This window comes from Acipenser ruthenus, chromosome 47 (genome assembly GCF_902713425.1).
Source record: "Acipenser ruthenus chromosome 47, fAciRut3.2 maternal haplotype, whole genome shotgun sequence".
NCBI classification, from domain to species: domain Eukaryota; kingdom Metazoa; phylum Chordata; class Actinopteri; order Acipenseriformes; family Acipenseridae; genus Acipenser; species Acipenser ruthenus.
Window position 1 is genome coordinate 7005669 of NC_081235.1, and position 18881 is coordinate 7024549.

Genomic DNA, 18881 nt, shown 5'->3' on the forward strand with positions numbered 1-18881 from the left:
CTGCCCCACAGATCCAACAATTAGGCTAGACGTTTTGCAAAAAAGCAATTGAACCGTTGTCTAACAAACTTCTATCATCCGCAAATTTAAACAATCATAATTCACTATAAGACACAGAAGAACAAACAGTCAAGCTTTTCAGCTAATGCCTCCACAACACTGCCAAAGGCAAATGCCAAAACTTTGCATGGTTACTTGACTTATGTTATGGTTATGGGGATCATTAAGTTTAGCTTGTGCAGATGGATCTGTTTCAATGTTACATGTACATTTAACAACACTGAATCTGTTGAGATAAATATTTGCAGTTTTTACAAGCAGTAACAAATGTTAAAGCCTTGATTCAACAGGAACAGTGGCAGCTAGGCGTTTCCTCGGAATAACAGAAGTAGTTTTTAATGCTAAAGCACAAAATTAATGACAAACGTCAGCCTAGCCATGCGAAGGAGCAAGAGCAGTTTGCTGGCATACAGTGGATATAAATGCTTCATGAAGGGGTGACAAGAAGCTACTCACACGGCGCATTTCTGTTAGTGCTGCGATTTCCGATCCTACAGGAGTCATATACCCTGACTGACTCTATACAGAAAGAAAAGAAAGAGGAGGAGGTAGAAAAGCAGGATTGAAAAACGAGAGGTCAGAAGAGATGTGTGCCGCTTAGAAAAGACTCCATCCTTTTCTACCTTGTGCTGGAATTCACACGCATTAAGGAAATATGTAATTAACTGCAATTAAATACAAAAACAAGAGGCTTTGATCTTTACTAGGACAGGAAACCTTTCTAAGAACAACAGGCTTTAATACGAGTCCAATCCGAGCATAGTATTTGCCTATGCAAGCTGCATGTATGACTACTGGAATGGGCTAAACCACTATGAAACAAGAGTCTTCTATTTAAATCGCCTAAACTAAAGTCCTGTCTACTTTGTAAATAACACACAAATGTCATATTCCATTATATTCCCTACGGGGTCAAGGAAAGACCGCAGGAATGGGATGCTGGGTCCATCCTGCTTACATATCCTCAAATGCAATACTCACAGAGCCCGGGGTAGTTCTCTCAGAGGGTGGGATCATGTCTGGAGTCAAGACCTGAGGAGGGTCAGTCCCTTTACTGACTTTCTGCTGAATGAGGTGCATGGCTAAAGAGAACTGCTCTCTCGTCAGCTTCCCCATTTGCCGCGTGTCAGCCAAGGACCTAGAGCAAGTCACAAAATGATGTTATGATACATAACATAGTGGTCCAGTGGTTGAAGAAAGGGGCTTGTTACCAGGAGGTTGCTGGTTCAATCCCAGCTCAGCCACTGACTCACTGTGTGTGACCCTGAGCAAGACTCCAAGTCACTTTGGATAAAAGCGTCTGCTAATTGATTAATTAAAAATAGTATTATTGTTGTGACTATAACTGTTCATTCAGAACACACAAGTATGACATGCTTAGGTTCAACCCTGGTATCACACCAAATAGAGTGCCCCTTCAATTTAGAATGGCATAGACACCCGCTTGTTTTTAAAATAGAAACACTTTTATGAAGGCATTTCAACATTAGGGCTGTTATTTTAGGAGGTTCGTAATGTGCAAACAGCGCTCTCATTCTAAATAAAGTTAATTAAACTGGTATAAATAAGAGCTATGTGACACATATAGATTGCTGTGCTTCAGCAAATACAAAGTGTATTTACAGCACAAGAAATACCATCTTACATTCATGAATGCCAAAGGCTTTTTTTATTCTGTTAGTACAACATCAAGTTTAATTCCAATTCATAAAACCTATAGGCCAGAAAGGATTATTCATTTGGTCTCATAAAACTACTTTTACACTATATTACTAATTTGAAATATTATAAAAAAACAACAAAATAAGCAGGTCTCAGAATGTCGGCATTAAATCAGGTGTGTTTTCTTCTGGTCATTAAAATGGTATCATAACTTGGAGGACAGTTGCTTTGTTTCTTACCATATATGTGCTAAGATGCTCTGAGGAAGTCCGGAGTGCATAAAGATGTCTTTGACTTCATGGCCACTGACAAAACCATCCAAGTCGACATCTGTTTTGAGAAAAAAGTCATCGTATCTTCCTCTGTCACCTGCTGGCACTACCCAGTTTGCGGATTGCTACAAGAGAAAACGGGGTCTTTACTTTCATGACACATCACTACAGAAATCTGTTTTAACTTAATGTTTCTATTCGTTAAACTCTAAGCCAGGGGGTGGTCAAAGTTGGCCCTTCCATTTCTGGTTTTTGTTCCAGGCTTGTTCTAAATTGTTTAACTGAAACAACTAAAACTCCACCCAGAACCGGTTAAATCATTTAATTGTACCTGTTACACCCCTATTAAGCTATTAATACCCCTAGATCACCTATAGTGTATACAGTATTACTAGACACAAAGCTGTACCTGTGCAGACTTCAACGAGTGTTTTGGTGACAAACTCCCTGCACTGTTCAGGCTGTTCATGCTGCCGTGGGATGGTGTGGAACGTAGACTATCTCTCGGTGGAGGGCTTGCAGGAAGAACTGGGACTGCACCTGGCAGTACTTGGACAGAGCCTGGAAGAGCAGCTGCCGTTTTCTTCCTCTTCGAGGGGGGTATGAGTGAAGGGGTTAGAACAGATGGGACGGGCTCCTTCTCAAGAGCTCTATAGACCAGGTGCATTGCCTGCAAAAATCAAAATCAATACAATCATTAAAAATGCATTCATTTTGCTTAAGGTATATAAATTCGTAATATTCGTATTTTTTTTTTAACTCACTCACCACAGCAAACTCATCTCTGTCCAAGTGTCCATCTTTATCGATGTCACTAAGGTCCCAAACCTACATTTAAAAAAATACAAAACCGCTGTAAGAATGGATTTGTCCCAATTTAAACAGTGACGAGAACACATTGGCAACTTTTCTATTTTGTAAAAAGAACATGAGGAATGGTTAAAACATACTTACCCTGCCTAACACATCAAGAGGTAGTTTTGAGTTCATTAGTACTGGTTTCACCTTATCCCCAGACAGGAGACCATTAATCGGCAAGAGACTTTCAAAAATACCATCAAACTTTCCCTTCTCTTCCGGCTGTGAAGAAAAATAAATAAATAAAACTACACACACAGTATATATCTGAAGGTTTAAACAGAAAGGAATAGTAGATCGTTACATCATTAACTATGTAGTAAATTATTATTATTATTATTATTATTATTATTATTATTATTATTATTTATTTATTAGCAGACGCCCTTATCCAAGGCGACTTACAATTGTTACAAGATATCACATTATTTTTACATACAGTTGGGTTTTTACTGGAGCAATCTAGGTAAAGTACCTTGCTCAAGGGTACAGCAGCAGTGTCCTCCACTGGGGATTGAACCCACGACCCTCCGGTCAAGAGTCCAGAGCCCTAACCACTACTCCACACTGCTGCCCCAAATTACATCACAAACACATTAATGGATTTAAATAAGCGAGTGCAGTTACCATGGCATCAAAAACCTACAAGTACCTCCGCTGTTTGTTTTCAAACACACTTTCCTTTGACAAACATATGTTAACAATACCTAAACGTTGAGAAGTTAGTAAAAACTGTGACCTACCCTTACAGCCCAGTGCGAATCCACTGTTGGAGGACCTGCAATTAACAAGGGACTGCTAGTATCGTGCTGGAAAAGAGCAGAAGTTAAAGTGTTAACTTAAACTCTGCAGAAACATGCTTTACCCTGAATACAAGAACAATACAAAAATAAATATGCTGGTCTCAAATCCTTAGTTATGACAGAACCACACTCGATGGGAAAAGTGAATTAAGATAGTCAGGATAATAGGACTAAAAGAAAAAAAAACTGGTTCTTTATATATATTTTTTTTACAACATTAGAGCAAATGTTTGTGAAACTTACAAATTTTGGTGGTGGGACTGTGAGATTTAAGCTGGTTAGGCTTACATCGTGGCCACTCTGCGCACATGCGACCAGTCGTAAAGCAACATAAAAGCCCTGAAAAGAATACAAAATAAAATATAAAGTTTGTTCAGAGAGGACATTTCTATAAGAATGCAGTACAAGATTAGATTACACTGGTCAAAAATAAATAAATAAATAAATAAATACACAACCTGTTTATCAAGGTAGCCCTTTCCTTCTGGGTCTGCCATATCCCAGATCTGCAAAAAAAAAAATTAACAAAAGGAACAAAAGTAAAAGAGAAGTTGTTTTCAGTTATTTGCCGTTACGGAACACTAACTGACCCTTCACTCACCTTTCCCAAAGTGCCATCTGACAGCCCCGATTTTTTTAGAAACAGAGCAGCTTCTGTCGGACCCACTCTGCCCGTATTCCCAGGATCTACCTGTGGAGGAACACAAATGGAAACGCATTTAAAATCATACAAATCAACAGATGATTCTTGCTGAAAATAGCCGGTTCACAAGAGTTGTGCATTATGAATTACAAAACCCTGCAAGACTTAAATGCAAAGAATTGTATTATTGTTTTATTTGATCCAGAAAGAAACAACACATTTATTTATTTTAATTGCCGTTTTTGATTCAATTTCTCTATTTTTGCTCAGCCTGGTCTCTACATGAATGCTTCCTTCCAACCCGATAATATTTCTAAACCCCAGCACAGTTTCAATGGATTTTCTCTGTTGAAACACTCAACACGTCTAGTATAAGCAACAACCCCACTTGACACCTCACGTCTGCTAAAAACTATTTAGCAAGAGCCTATCAAGTTATTGACCAAATAAACCCCTTCCACTCCTTTGCTGAAGCCATCAACTCACAAATTATTAAATCTCTGTAGTATAAAATCTGCTGCTGTTCTCAGACTTCGTCCGCAATTCATTCGAATCTAACATGACTGTTATATGCATGTGAAATGTTTAGGACATATACCTGATCTTTACTTTTTTGTTAGTAATTTAGGATGTATTAAAATAATGTTAAATAAAAAGGCTTTCAAACTGAAACAGCACCACAGACCACACACACTCCAGACTCATGTTGATACGGCTCACACAGTGAAACAGTATTGTAACAATATCAAAATGCAGACCTACATCATACAATGTACAAGACGTCCCATCACCTGCATCCGGTGATGTTAAAAGTAAAACGATGCATCTTACCTGTCTGTAATAGGACTCGTACACAGGGTTCCCACTTAAAAGCTGGAAAATAAGAAAATAAAACCTGTTAAAACTGCCTAAAGTTGATAAATAAAAGTCTCAATAAAGTCTATTTAAGTATTGATCACAAGACAGTTAGCTATCAAACAAATATTCTATACGATGTTTTTAAAATGCTAATGACTTAATTCTTTGAGACATTTAAATTGCCATAAATGTTTATCACATTTTTAAAATGCATGAAAAAAAAAGGTTAGAAATATGTCTGACACTTGTGTGCGTGAACGAGATTGAATTCTCTCTAACAATGAAGCAGACTAACTCTTTCTACAAGCAGCAGGCAGATTTCTTCTCACACTTGGAATACTTAGCAAAGTCATTTTAAGCTTTATTGTTTGTCAGCTTTCAAAGTGCGAAATGCCCCTACTAGGAGCAACATGTATTATTATACATGCATTCAGCAACTAGAACACCATTCTAACCACACCACAGTGACAGAGGTTAACCAAGACAAGTAGCACAACACCTGGTTTTATTTTTAGATTGCGTCACTCCACTCAGGTTGGGGATGATAGCATCTGTTCAGGATAGAATCTGTTCATAGCTACAACTGCATACAATTACACATACTGTACAGTTCTGGCAAGTCTGTGTTACAAAAACCGTGTGGCTTCGCTGGAACCCTGACAAACAACTACTCAAAGTCTTCAACAGCCCTGAAACGTTATCCGTGCCACGTTTATATTGTTTCTGATGTAGGTCAGTGTTTGTGTGTATATAGAGGGAGGGAGTAGTCGGTGTCTATTTTACCATTATGTTTTATAACAATACAGTGGTTTGCAAAACAGAAATATCAGATAGCAGAAACACATTTCTTATTTATTTCGGCAGACTTTCTAACCATACTGTCTACACTGTATTCAATCCCCTGGATCAGCTCAAATGTATGCAATGAAAACAATACCCTGACTCATCAAACGACAGGTGAATAAAACTTTCATGAAAGCTTTGCTGTATGCAGACAGCAGCAAGACATCGGGAAGTTTAACTTTAAATAAGCGACGCTCTGGACAAAGCAACAGCATTTACTGCAACCTTTCATCTTTTCTGTGTCATTTAAACCCAGCCCAGGTCAGTACTGCCACTTTAAATAATTTGTTTTTTGCATGTGGGGGATCTGGTGTTGAATTGCGGTCATTCCAGCAATGCTTACAGACATTTGCCTTAAAGCAATACAGTGCATGGTATATTTTGTTTTTACAACAAAGTCATTTAGTGTTACTTGTACTATAAATTGTATGCAGCCACCTTTACTGTAGTATAGAACTGTTTTTTTTTATGTTAGAGCTTGTGAAAGGAGCTACATTGGCAGCCCTGGGGTCCAACATTCATGATGATATAACTGGGTGCAACATTATTTAACACAAGTTATCGAGACTTAGAACCTGGGGATATAAAGCGACACCTGTTGATCTGTCTGTGTACGTATGATCCCTCTTTCATCTGCAAGAGGCAATTCAAAGCAGCTGCAGACCGTGGATAGAACTGCTCACTCAGTCAAAGAATTCAGATGGCTTGTGCAATCTCACTTTACTCCATACGTTCTCTAATCTTTAACATCTGGATTCTTCCATTTTGTGCATTCTGGCGATACATTCTAAACTGATTATGCAGATAGTATGCCAGAGGTTAACTGAGTCGTTTCATCGCATAGTGCATTATTACTTTAGTCTGCAATTATAAACTACATTAAGGTTATCGAAAGCTTCTTTAGATACTTTTGTCATTTTAAAAGGGCTTTATGGACTAAACGCCTTATAGCTTTCATATACAATGAAACTGAAGTACAGCATACAGACTTTTAAGAATGAATCAGTGTGGGTAATTTTATATCACAGCCATATTATCCAGGCAATGCTGTTTAGCAACAGTTTTCTTGGTTTATTAAATGTACTTTGATTGCATGTTGGACAGAGAGGCAAGTATAAATATTCGTTCTCTTGAAATGCTCATACAGTCTTTTACAATTTGGTTGCGCATCAGCCTATAAAATCAAACCTTACCCAGCTTATCTCCCACATCAAATACAATTTAAAACCCAACTTTTAACTCCACGAATATTTCCTTCGGCTGCACACTGAAAAGCAAAGCGTTGTATTATTTTAAAATATTTAAAACGCAGTGTTTTCTATTTGGGCTGGAATTTGACACATTGATCACAAAGGGTTTGATAATAACACTGTGTCTGTGCACTGCCTCAATGCTCAAGGACATGTGAACAGTCACTGCATTTCTACACGTTCCTTTCACAAAGCTAATTCCAGAGTCCCTATGCCATCATTAACATCTTTGTAAGGGTCTGCAGCTGCACTCATTAGTGATGTCTGAAAGCAGCTCTAATACACTAAACCCTGCAATTATCTTCAAGCAACCTATCAGTACACAACAGTGTCTATTTTGCTTCATTTATTTTTACACTAACAAATGAAAGCCTACTGGAGCCACTAACCTCCCGATACATAAACCTATCGTTCCACTTACTGTACATAAAACCCAGTGCTGCACAGAGATTTCTACTTGACATGGCACCAGCAGTTACAACTGGGTGTGACACTTAACTCCGGTTTACAACATTACTCTTCACATAATGATGCATCATTGTGTCCCACGACGTAATGTTTGAGCACTCGCTTGACACTGTGCATAGCATACAGTACACAATACTGTCACGTCTTCTTTAGAAAGCAATAACACACATATTATACATATTACACTGTACCACAGTCAAAACTATGAATGGGTGCAGCTTTTTAATAGAAGGCCTGCACTGATTAGCCATACGAACTGCAACGAATCAATAAAGCAGTAGTATTTTGTTCTGATGTAAAATAATTTTTATATACAGGGAACTTGGCTCTGAGCAAAAATATGACATAAAACCAATAATACTGAACAGTCTCCTACAGACATCAGTCGTTTACACCACGTAGTTTTCACTAATTGCATCTATTTTAAAATCTCCACTGTTGTTAACAGGGAGCAGCTACCAGTCAGAAAGGGAAACAAAGTCATAACAATCGTGACCGGTTCCTCGATTATGTAATACATGAAAAACGTAATACAGATTTCAAAACGACACTGTAAATTCACTCTCATTGCGAAACACCGGCGACACCAGGATTGTCAATATATCTCGTCAGAAAAGAAGAAAACCAAAATTTTCAAACTCAAAAGCTGCACGGACATTTGTATACATCCAGCACTAGGGATCTCGTTTTAATCAAAATTAATAATACAACTGATAACAGATGTTATCTGCATATACATTCCCCCTGTGTTGATGTGACAGCTTGTAACTTACGAAAACCATCACTACTGAAACTGCTCATTGTAATACAGAACATAGATATCGCAACGAAACTCGGTTTTTGTAAACGTCCTCCGCAACCTGCAGTTAAAGAAATCATACGTGCGAGTTTTCGGTTTTCGGTTTTCAAATATTTCACCATTTTCTGTCTCCGTAGGCCTAACCCTGCTACACACCCCTAACCTTAAAATCCACCACAGGTCCCTAAACGTTTCACACACCCCACCCTCTTTATTATACACAAAGCAGGAAACACGGTGGTGCGCCCCACTGACGAGATTTTTTATTATTATTATTTATTTCCGTTCTTTACAAATAATACATTGTACAATACCTGAGTGTGAGACGTGAGCGCCGCCATCTTCCCTATTGCCACGGGAGCGCGCCTCTAGAGCACGGGAAAAGCACGCGCGTGAGCGGGTTGGCACGGGAAAAGCACACGCGTGAGCGGGTTGGCACGGGAAAAGCACACGCGTGAGCGGGTTGGCACGGGAAAAGCACGCGCGTTAGCGGGTTGGTACGGGAAAAGCACGCGCGTTAACCGAGAACCTGCACGACGCTCGGGAATATGCACGACTGCAAATGATTTGATGGGGAGTTCAAAAACTACAAACGCAAAGTTGAGATAACAGTTAGAGCAAAGACACACGGTGTAATATCCACACAAGCGACATAAGGCTCCTAAACAGGTTTATGATGAGTTGAATCTCTACTAACACAAACTTGTGACAAGTGCGAGTGGGCAATCATAAAATTACTAAGTCCTGCTCTGCGATTGCTTGGATGGGTAAAAAGACTGCACTTCAGTGTCGCTCCCCTAGAGGGCGTGGCTGAGGCACATTGTCGTGGTCCAGAGAGGAGAGGCTCTGCTTGTGCTGCCAGTTTGGCTGTAATCCAGAGAGAGGTTGTTTTTCTTCGCTAGAGTATTTGAACAACTTAATCCTGGACGAAATAAACAGCTGTGTAATGCGATGAGGCAAACAATCAGAAACAGCTGCCACAACATGCAAGCCTAGACATCAAGGGCAGCACCGCCTCGACAAATCTGCAAAGGATTTAAACCCAAGATTACACACTCGGATCCCTTCGTGGAAGCTCATAGGGAATTCTCTTCTCCAGAATGGCCCACAGAGTCATCACTGTAAAGACAGCAGGACATTGGATACAAAGGTACTTGGTAAGAGAACAGAGACAGTTTATCAGATCTGCTCTCGCGCCAAGGGTAACCAAAACTGACTTGAAACAGAGAGATGCAACTTACTGTACATGTCAGGATACCATTAGCATCACACACCCATGCACCCGTGTGCGCTACATATTGCCGGTGTATTCAACCCTGGAAACGTATGTTTGGTTCAGTGGTTTTTAGGGATGTAAATGCAGTGTAAATGTATAAAACAGATGACAAGAAAATCTTCCTGCATGCTCAGATTGAGCCCCGATATTGAGACGGATCCTGATCCAGCTTGTTAAATAATAAAGGTGTGTCTGGATTGCACAGGGTGAGCTGTGTTAAGAGCCACAGGCAGGGAGGGTATTGGCTTAAAGGATTTGCACCCATTTGCCTAACAAACAGGTACAATACCATGCAATCCGTGAAACACTTCAAAGCACAGTACTCATCATACACACAGAAAAAAAAAGTTTGTATGCTGTTGTCTTTATTTTGCAAAACATGACTTTGCAAGTATACACAATTTAGCAGGGGGTAGTATTTTGCATGTATGCTGCTTGCAGTGTATGTGTCTTATTTGAAAATGAGGAGTGTCCTCTAGCATAAAACAAAGAGCACTTTACCAGGGGTTTGTTAGAAGGGGGTTCAAATTGTGGACAAGGAAACCGATGAAAGGGATGATTAAACACACCATGTCATTCCGTTTTAAAGCTTCGTAAAAGCTATTTATTGTACATAATGCTGAAATGAAATCCATCCCAGAAACAAGTTAGCAATCAGAAACTCAGCCTTCAAGATGTGATCTGCAGCTAAGGCTAGAACTGAACTTCATCAGAAAATCAAAACGAAACATTAGAAATGCAAAAGCCATCAGAACAACAACTTAAAATTCAAATCAGTAAAAATAGACAGCTGAAAAATAAACACGCTTGCATGATCTACATTATTTCTACACTTCGCATGAGCTCATGAAAACTTAAAACATGCAACTCTCCCAAGTCTGACGTCAGCATTCGCATTTCTATTTCAATTTTAAAGTGTCATATTGTAACAGCAAGGATCAATTATACACATTAGACAACAGAATATATCAACACGGCAGGACTTAGAGAATAAATTATTATTTAAGAAGTGCACTGTGCACATTATAACACAATGTCATCTTGCCCATAGCTTTTTCACTGAATATTCATGACATTTTGTACCAAATACAGCTTGATTCATTTTTATGTTAAAAAAATAACAAATGGCACGATTAAGTAAATCATCACGACAAACTCCACACGCGATCTTCCTCTGCAGTTTGATCAGAGCACACACACAGTAACAGAGCTTCATAACAGCATCATATACAGTTAGGTGATTGTACTTTTAATAACTTTCAGAGATTTCTCATATTAATGTTTTTTTTTTGCAGATTACATATCGTAAGAACTGACATGTTAAAGCAGGTTGATGAATGTTTATGCAAAATAAATAAATAAATAACGTACCTATACACTGAAGCACCTGTATTGTTGTATACTTCATGATTCTGAAACAGGGTGTACTTTGCATGACTGTTTGCAACTGAAGCCATTTGTGCAAGTAATTGTTTCTGCAATCGTAGAATAGGTAATATACATGCTGTTCTAAATGATTACCTCGACATGTGAAACTTCAGTTCAGTGCCTACCACCCAAGAGACTGTATATCCCCTTCAGTCACTGCATGCACAATTGCACCACAGAGATGGATATAAAACTCCTATTGCATAGCAGTTTTTTCCCCATTAGAGGTTTTACTACAAGCTTGCTTAGCCCCAGCTCAGGTGCATCTTATTAGACTCACAGTAAAGCCAGGAATGGATCAAACTGCCATGCAATTTATTTCCATCCCTGCACCATGTTAAGTTTCCTATCTATGTATCTATTTTATAATGCAGAAAGGCTTTGTTTTGTTCAAAGTTATGGTGGGGCAACTACTCGAACTCCACAGAGTTAATACAAACTGTTGTAAAATTTCTAAAAATGTAATACCAAAGGGGATATGCAAGACCAGACAACTTGGGAGTAACATGACATACTTGCACTAAAGGCTTTAACAGTCCAGTACCAACAAGGCAGTTGTAGAAAAGCACTCCACTATTCATGTTTCTATTCCAGTCTGTATTGCATTATTGTGTGTCATGCATCTCCTGGTGTTACAGTTAGACTGTGTTGCCTATTGGAAAAATGTGCTTTACATTTTAAATATATTTTCTATAAAGAGAAATCAGACATACATTTTTACCTTTAGCAACATGATCCAATTTCAGGGCAAGGAGACTGAAGACTTTAGTATAAAAAAAATAAAAAAAATTCTAAAAAAAAATTCCACCTTTGTACCATTATTTCACATCCTTCATCTTGTTGTTTTTCTTGTGTGCTCAAAGACATATATTTGCAACTGCAATATGGCAAACTGTTGTCTTCCCAAAAGTCTTAAGCAGCTTTTACCATAAACACCCTGAAAAATCTACTGAGGATGTTTCTACAAATTACTAGAATTTAGGTAAAGTTTACACAAAGTACTAAAACAAACAACCTTGTACAAGCATTTAGATCTATGTTTGTTTAAAACTATTAAGCTTATTTTTTCAATGGTACAGTTTAGAGGTCTTAGCAAGCATTACAAGACTTACTGACAACAATGGAAGCACGTGCTAAGCAACTCTGTATGTGGCTTTCTCTAAGCGATCTTGAATGCTTATACAACACCTGATTGTCATTTTATGCTGCCTTGCTCATAACTTTCATCTCGGGGGTACAGCAAAAGAAATAGCGACATCATACTCGATAATGAAGTAAAAAAAAAAAAGAAAAATGGCCACTTGGTAAATCTAAACACTAGGCAGCGACACCAGCAATTGAAGTGGGTTGTGTGCATTGGTTCAAAAATAAACTGTTCAGTGTTTGTTTTTTTTTTTTTCACATCTTGGCTTTGTCCAGAGAGAAAGCTCACCACGGCCCGCAGCCTTCTTGCACTCCCCTCCCAGTCCACACTTATAAACACTCGAGAGAGAGAGCGAGAGAGACAGGCACGGGTCACTCGTCATCGAACGTCTGCTGCAGGAGGAAGTTAGCTGCGAGGTTTTCATTCTTCTCGCAGGCAAAATAAGCTTGAATAACAAGTCCTTCTGGAAACCCCAGGGCTTTTAACTGCAGCGGAAGAAGAAAAAAAAAAAGGTTTTGATTGAAGAAATGTAGAAACTGGCTAAAAGTACAGGGTAACTGCAATGGCTCATCGGAGGATTATTTACAGCAACCTACTTAAGAACATACCCAAAACAGTATAACCCATGTGAATGGAAAATGCATTAGAAATCCTCTTTCTTACAATGCATTCTGTTAAGTGAAAGTGATCAAGACAGTGCTGTTTCCAAAACTGATAACACACACCAAGTCACACACGATTTCTGATTTCCTGTCCGAATCAATATGTTAATACTAATAGGCTATACTGACCATTTTCCCTTGTGTGTCTGAGATTCCCTGCTATTACAGCTTCTAATATTGGAGAAAATGAGGAAACTCATTTTAACCAGCACTGGGTTTTCAGATACCAGTGCCTTCCTCTAGCAAAGAAATTAAACAACTTATTGAAATCATGCCCAGGGCACCAAACACAATGCCCTTGCCCTCATGCAATATCAATAGACCAAACCATATACTCCCCTGCTTAATGCCAGCGTATTGCTCGACGAAATATACCAATATACCATCTGAGCAGTCCCAGGATTAGTTATCAGTATACCCACCCTTTCTATTGCCTCTTTCTCTTGAGGTGTGACCTGGATGTAGTTTGTCTGCGAGGACCCTTGACCTTCCGCTTCCTCTCCCTCTCCTTCTCCGGCAGACTCTCCGAAAGGCTCGTTCAGCATCTGCACAAACCTCTCCTGGTGCTGCGTGATTTGCTGCGAGAAACAAAAAGGAAATAAAACGTGCATCGGAGACAAAGCGGCGGGGTGGGTGAATGGGAGTCCCGCAGCGTGAAAGGGCCGGGGGCCCCTCGGAGGCTCACCTGGAGGAGCTGGGGGTTGTCTCTGCCGAGCTGCTGCAGCAATGCAGGCAGCAGGGCTGGGTTCTGCTGGATGATCTGCCGCATCTGCTGGAACTGGGGCTGGTTTCGCAAGAACTGCAGGGGGTTACTCGACGATACATCACCTGATCCGTACAGAAAAGAAAAAAAAAAGTTACATATACAGCTGTGGCCAAAAGTTTAGCATCACCTAGAATTTTAGGATTGAGACATAATTACAAAAATAAATAACTATATGAACATCATTTTGATCTTTTGCTTATCATGCAATCAAAGAAACTCCAAAACGATATCGCAGAAAGTCTACCAGAAGCCACAATAGTAGTACAGTATTTCATGTTTTTTTTAAATGTGTCAGTTTGTCGTTAAGTCTATGCAAAACTACAAAGCGGTGTGTAATTCAATATGTTAACGTCACATTATTCAGCAGGTTTCATTTGACTTAGTGGCAGGGCAGAAGCAGTAAACAGTGTGTGTGTGTGTGTGTGTGAATGTAAGGTTGGCAGGGATGGGGTTAAATCTGTCTCTTCCAGGAGGTGTGGGCATTCCCCAGTTAGGTAACTGATGCTAACTGGGGAGTGGCCACGTGTATAAAATGAAATCCTTTGTCTGGATCCCTGTGCAGTCATGAAGAATCGAAGCAAACAAGTGCAGATTACAGGGCTCTGACATGGCTGAGTGCTAATCAATGTGGCCCTGGCAGGGAATGGAGATGAAAACTGTGATTCGCTTCCTCACTCACCACTCCCGGCCGGGGCGGGTCTCTCTGCTGGTTGTGGCGTGGGATTGGAGGCGGGAGCTGGAGGGGATGTCTCTTTTGGAGGAAGGTCAGGTTCTGTTGGAATTCCCTGAACAATAAAGAACAAAAATAAATTGGAATGTTTGGGATCCAATTTAATAAGCGCATAACATCAATAATGTACCATCTCAGTCGCAGGTTTAGCATTTGATCGCAATGCCATCAAATGCTGTGAATGTTTAACTTTAAAACAGGTTACAACAGGCTATAAACACAGCACCTTGACACAGACTTAACAAAAGACAAGGAAACTCCTGAGAAAACTAAATTTGCAGCTGCTCTTTACTGAAGGCACTTACTGTGAGAAGGTATTCCACTGCCCGGTCAGGGTTATTGTAGCTTGCCCTTAATGCCGCTATCACCTGCTCCCTCTCGTATCCCATTGACATGATCTCTGCGACTAGATTTTCATATGCCTGCCCTGTAACTGGACATGCAATTTGTGCCTTCGTGTAAATTCGTGTAAGAAAAATATATTTTTTTCACGTATTTTAAAGTGATAACATATAAAAGAAATATCATTTTAACAATAATAAAAAAGTAAATATTAAATATTATTTAAAAAAAAAAAAAAAAGAAAAAAAATCACCTAGTATAGACGATGCTTCTTCTAAAAGATTAAGGTCTTCAATGCTGTGAAAAAAATATGATTCAGATCAGAAAGAGTCAGACAGAATGGGCATCAGTGGGTCTGGTGCTTAGCGAGAACTTACAAAAGCGATTCCGCAAATGATCCACGCCATGCACATCCATTCACTATACAGGTCTGGTTTTAAAATTAACAGCAAACATGTACTTTCATTTTCTATCTGGTGCTACACAAGAATGACTGTGCATTCCATGCGCACTGCTGGACTGCAGCTGTTTGCGTTTGCTTTGTGGTGAGAAATGGCTGAATCTAATGAAGTAGATTGGTTGCACTTCAAGTAACACCACCAGCAAGGCACGTGATTGATGTTCTTCTCGTCTACCTGGAGGAGACAGGTGGGGCGGTGGCGGGCTCTTCCTTCGCTTCCTCTTTGGGTTTTTCCTCAGTGGGGGTATCGGGGAGTCCAGGTGCTGCTGCCGCTGCTGCGTCTGTGCTGAGGGGGGCTGCAGCGGAAAGGGGAGCCACAGGGGGCACTGCTTCCGTAGGTGGGGCATCTTCTGATGCTGCAGGTACAGGGGCGGGGGTGCTGACAGGGACAGGGGTGCTTGTTACTGAAGGAGTTGGGGTTGCTTCGCTTGGGGGCTGCGCAGGTAAAGAAGATGATGCCTTTGGCTATTCGCAAGAAGAAATACAAAATAAATAAATTAGGAAAGCAATACTGTTGTTTGTACAAGCTACGTGCGCTCTCTAGCGCTCTGCTCTTGATATTCTGAATGAGGACTATCTTTGAATATGGACCCAATTTATTACGTTTTGGCTGTGGAAAAGATGTCTAAGCGAAACATAAATTCATGCAGTAAACAAAACCGATACGTATTGATATTTTATTTGGACCCCTTATCGATTATTTCTTAATGATCGAATCACAAAACAGAATAGTATTTCTGAATATTGAGCATTTAGAATTGAAACAGAATGCTATCTTCTGTCTAACAGCGTGCTGGCGCTTACCTTGGTTACCATGACTACGACAAAGTTATTTTCATCTATCTTGTAGTCCTTTATAGGTATGTCATCGTTAAGGATTTTACCTTGAATGTAAGAAAAAAAACCCCAAAACAAACAGATTTGTCTATACGTTTGGATTTTTAAAGACACAGATATATTAGATATGAGATTGCATTGGCAGTACATTCTATAAGACTTAATATTGAGATTCACAACATAATAAATAAAGCAATGGGGCTTTGATGCTACCCTGCTTTACTGAAACTGGGGGAGAAACTCTTACTGTAGACTACACTGTTACTATAATTTAACCTTTCGGATTGAGGATTGAGTAAAACTATGAACAGCAGCAATGAACAACAAAAGCGATGGGGTTTCACCTGCATAGATGAGCTTCTGCCCGGTTGCTGGATAGGAATCAGATCCTTTTTCTTTCTCTATTTTCTCCTTTAAGGATCTCACCTGGAAAAAAAGAGCATTTAAGAAACACCCGCAAGCCTGTTAATCCAGATTGCATTCCTCAAATGGTTTTAGATTGAGGTGGACTTCAGAGTCAGTAATTGAATTTAACAGTGTGTAACAGCTGAAGAACTTGGAAAATTTAATCAAATCGAATGAGATAAAGTCCTACTCCTTCTAACTTGTTTTCAGCTCTTAAACAGTTGCAGATTTCAAGTTAGCTGTAATACGTTATAAGTTGAAGACAACTTAAAAGGTCTAATTAAACAAATGCTCAATTAAGGGCCTAGTTAAGTAATAGAGAGCTCATTTGGAATAAAAAACAGCACACAGAGGGGGTCCCCAGAATCAGGGTTAGGAAGCACTGGTCTATAAACCAGGGGTGTCCACTCACAATCCTGGAGGTCCAGTCCACTCCAGGCTTAACAGCTAAAATTAACTAATTAACCACTTTAGGGTGTGGGTGGACATTTAATTGGTTCAATTAAATAATTTAGAACAGGGTTGGAACAAAGACCAAGACTTGGAGGAGTCCGAACATTCTATATTGGGGGCGTGTCACACAGCGATAGGGGAGGAGTCAGAACATTCTGTATTGGGGGCGTGTCACACAGCGATAGGGGAGGAGTCCGAACATTCTGTATTGGGGGCGTGTCACACAGCGATAGGGGAGGAGTCCGAACATTCTGTATTGGGGGCGTGTCACACAGCGATAGGGGAGGAGTCAGAACATTCTGTATTGGGGGCGTGTCACACAGCGATAGGGGAGGAGTCAGAACATTCTGTATTGGGGTGTCTATTAGGTTCAGCACATGCGTGGGGTGCAGTATTTCAGCAATTCAAAAGTAGTTCACATCTTTTCATGACGGCAATACATTGCAGCTTGCAGGAAGTCTGCCTTTAACCAAAAACTTAAGAGCAGGCACCTGAAATCCAACTGGACAAAATAGGCAGGTCATTTGTTTGTGTGTAACTTATAAGGTCTGTCTACAACAGTGTGGTTCTGTACAATCCCAGTGCAAGTACTAAAAAATGACCACGGAACGACCCACGTGTAAAAAGTGTTACTGTCATAATATAGGCTTATTTTAAACTTCCAATACTCATTTTCACTGTGGTAACAAAACATTTCAAAAGGGATTAAAACACTACAATAATTAACAGTTCAAGTAAGGCACTAAGAGTCTGGACAGGACTCTGAAATCAGTGTGGCATTGACAACTTCTTCAGGGCAATCAATCAACGACTTCCCAGCCCAGCTAACTGAGCTGGGTTAGTAGTAGGCTAGTATTTGTGTGACGTTTCTAAAAAGAGTTACCAACAACTCGAAATGAAAATGTGGAATCTTCAAAACGTCCTACGAAACTTGACGGCTTTAGCACATATTCTACGTACAGCATGTGCAATGTTATATGTTAAACCATAACAAATTGATATTACTCCCCAACAAAACCCTTATAGTACAATACATTATATTTATGTACAGTTATTAACACTGTCTAATTTACAAACTCATGCTGTTCTTCTCTGCTGTCAGTCTGTTCAAAGCACCGAAAAAAAAATGTTTATTTCAACGCAAGAATCACTTAGCTCCGGCTCTATCTCAATCTTAAAGGTTTGCTGCTGCAGCGTTTTCACCGTGATCTTCAACATATTTAAAAACAGTTTTAAATACAAATAACTTCCAGCAGAAATATCCCGTCCCTTTCACTGGTACTCCGATGCCAGTTTTGTGACTCAGCTATCTCGACTGCTTCTGCACCTTCTTGCCTTTACTACTGATAAATTCTGCACTCTGGCGCCATCTACCCGCCGCTCGAGTAAATACACACACACACACACAAAAACCTTTTATTAAAACAGAATTTAAGAGATGATCACATGACGGCGACTTCAGCCAAGTGACTGCTCTGTCGTAATCATACAGGCGTGTGATGCTGTTTCTGTTTGGTGCCTTCAATGCTAGTGCAAGCCGTGGCGTGCATTGCTTGCTATCTGAATAGAATGAGATCTGACAATATTCAGGTCGTCTTCATGCAGTTGTGTCTTGGTGGTTTAGCCTATACCCTGGAGCTAATCAAGCACATATTAAAACCTGGAACGGGTGAAACTGCTATGCAATGGGAGTCTTTTTTCCACCCTTGCATTGGACTCAGAACATCAAAGGTTATGTAAAAAAATAAATATAGGAGGTGGCTTTGTTGTACCTGATTTCACCGAGAATTTCTAAACACTGCTTCACAGGGTGCCCCGCCTATTATTATTATTATTATTATTATTATTATTATTATCCACAA

At 39.8% G+C, this 18881-nt stretch overlaps 2 protein-coding genes across 16 annotated transcripts in view; both read right to left on the reverse strand.

Annotated features, from left to right (window-relative positions):
- LOC117401313 (epidermal growth factor receptor substrate 15-like 1) overlaps window positions 1–9049 on the reverse strand; it is a 35634-nt gene extending 26585 nt beyond the window's left edge. For 3 of the 15 annotated variants that reach the window (XM_059013874.1, XM_059013871.1, XM_059013879.1), the window contains exons 1-12: window positions 8831–9048; window positions 5130–5171; window positions 4257–4346; window positions 4114–4161; window positions 3899–3994; window positions 3596–3661; window positions 2949–3074; window positions 2763–2822; window positions 2404–2664; window positions 1962–2119; window positions 1042–1198; window positions 517–579 (exon numbers count right to left, since the gene is read on the reverse strand). In XM_059013874.1, the coding sequence (XP_058869857.1) occupies window positions 517–579; window positions 1042–1198; window positions 1962–2119; window positions 2404–2664; window positions 2763–2822; window positions 2949–3074; window positions 3596–3661; window positions 3899–3994; window positions 4114–4161; window positions 4257–4346; window positions 5130–5171; window positions 8831–8857 (1194 nt within the window). In that variant the 5' untranslated portion in view covers window positions 8858–9048. Of the gene's footprint in view, window positions 1–516; window positions 580–1041; window positions 1199–1961; window positions 2120–2403; window positions 2665–2762; window positions 2823–2948; window positions 3075–3595; window positions 3662–3898; window positions 3995–4113; window positions 4162–4256; window positions 4347–5129; window positions 5172–5655; window positions 6455–8830 lie in introns of those variants that run through there. The other 12 variants (XM_059013876.1, XM_059013872.1, XM_059013884.1 and 9 more) reach the window with 10 other exon arrangements.
- A 1722-nt stretch (window positions 9050–10771) lies between these two features.
- Window positions 10772–18416, reverse strand: LOC117966161 (UV excision repair protein RAD23 homolog B-like). The gene is made up of 11 exons (XM_059013888.1): window positions 18171–18416; window positions 17956–17957; window positions 16506–16587; window positions 16129–16208; window positions 15500–15789; window positions 15118–15161; window positions 14828–14955; window positions 14472–14577; window positions 13712–13854; window positions 13449–13604; window positions 10772–12849 (listed from the first exon to the last, which is right to left on the reverse strand). Exons 1-11 carry the CDS (start codon window positions 18235–18237, stop codon window positions 12736–12738), a joined length of 1212 nt encoding a protein of 403 aa, XP_058869871.1. The 5' UTR covers window positions 18238–18416; the 3' UTR covers window positions 10772–12735.
- Window positions 18417–18881: the final 465 nt, after the last annotated feature.

What these genes read in the sequence shown, in the direction of transcription:
- LOC117966161 (XM_059013888.1), bottom strand. Translation starts at nt 18,237, where the DNA reads ATGTTGAAGATCACGGTGAAAACGCTGCAGCAGCAAACCTTTAAGATT. An exon ending in GCAGAAGCTCATCTATGCAG is followed by an intron (nt 16,209 to 16,505) that starts GTGAAACCCCAT and finishes CTTACATTCAAG; the next exon opens with GTAAAATCCTTAACGATGAC. An exon ending in ACCCGCCCCGGCCGGGAGTG is followed by an intron (nt 13,855 to 14,471) that starts GTGAGTGAGGAA and finishes TGTACGGATCAG; the next exon opens with GTGATGTATCGTCGAGTAAC.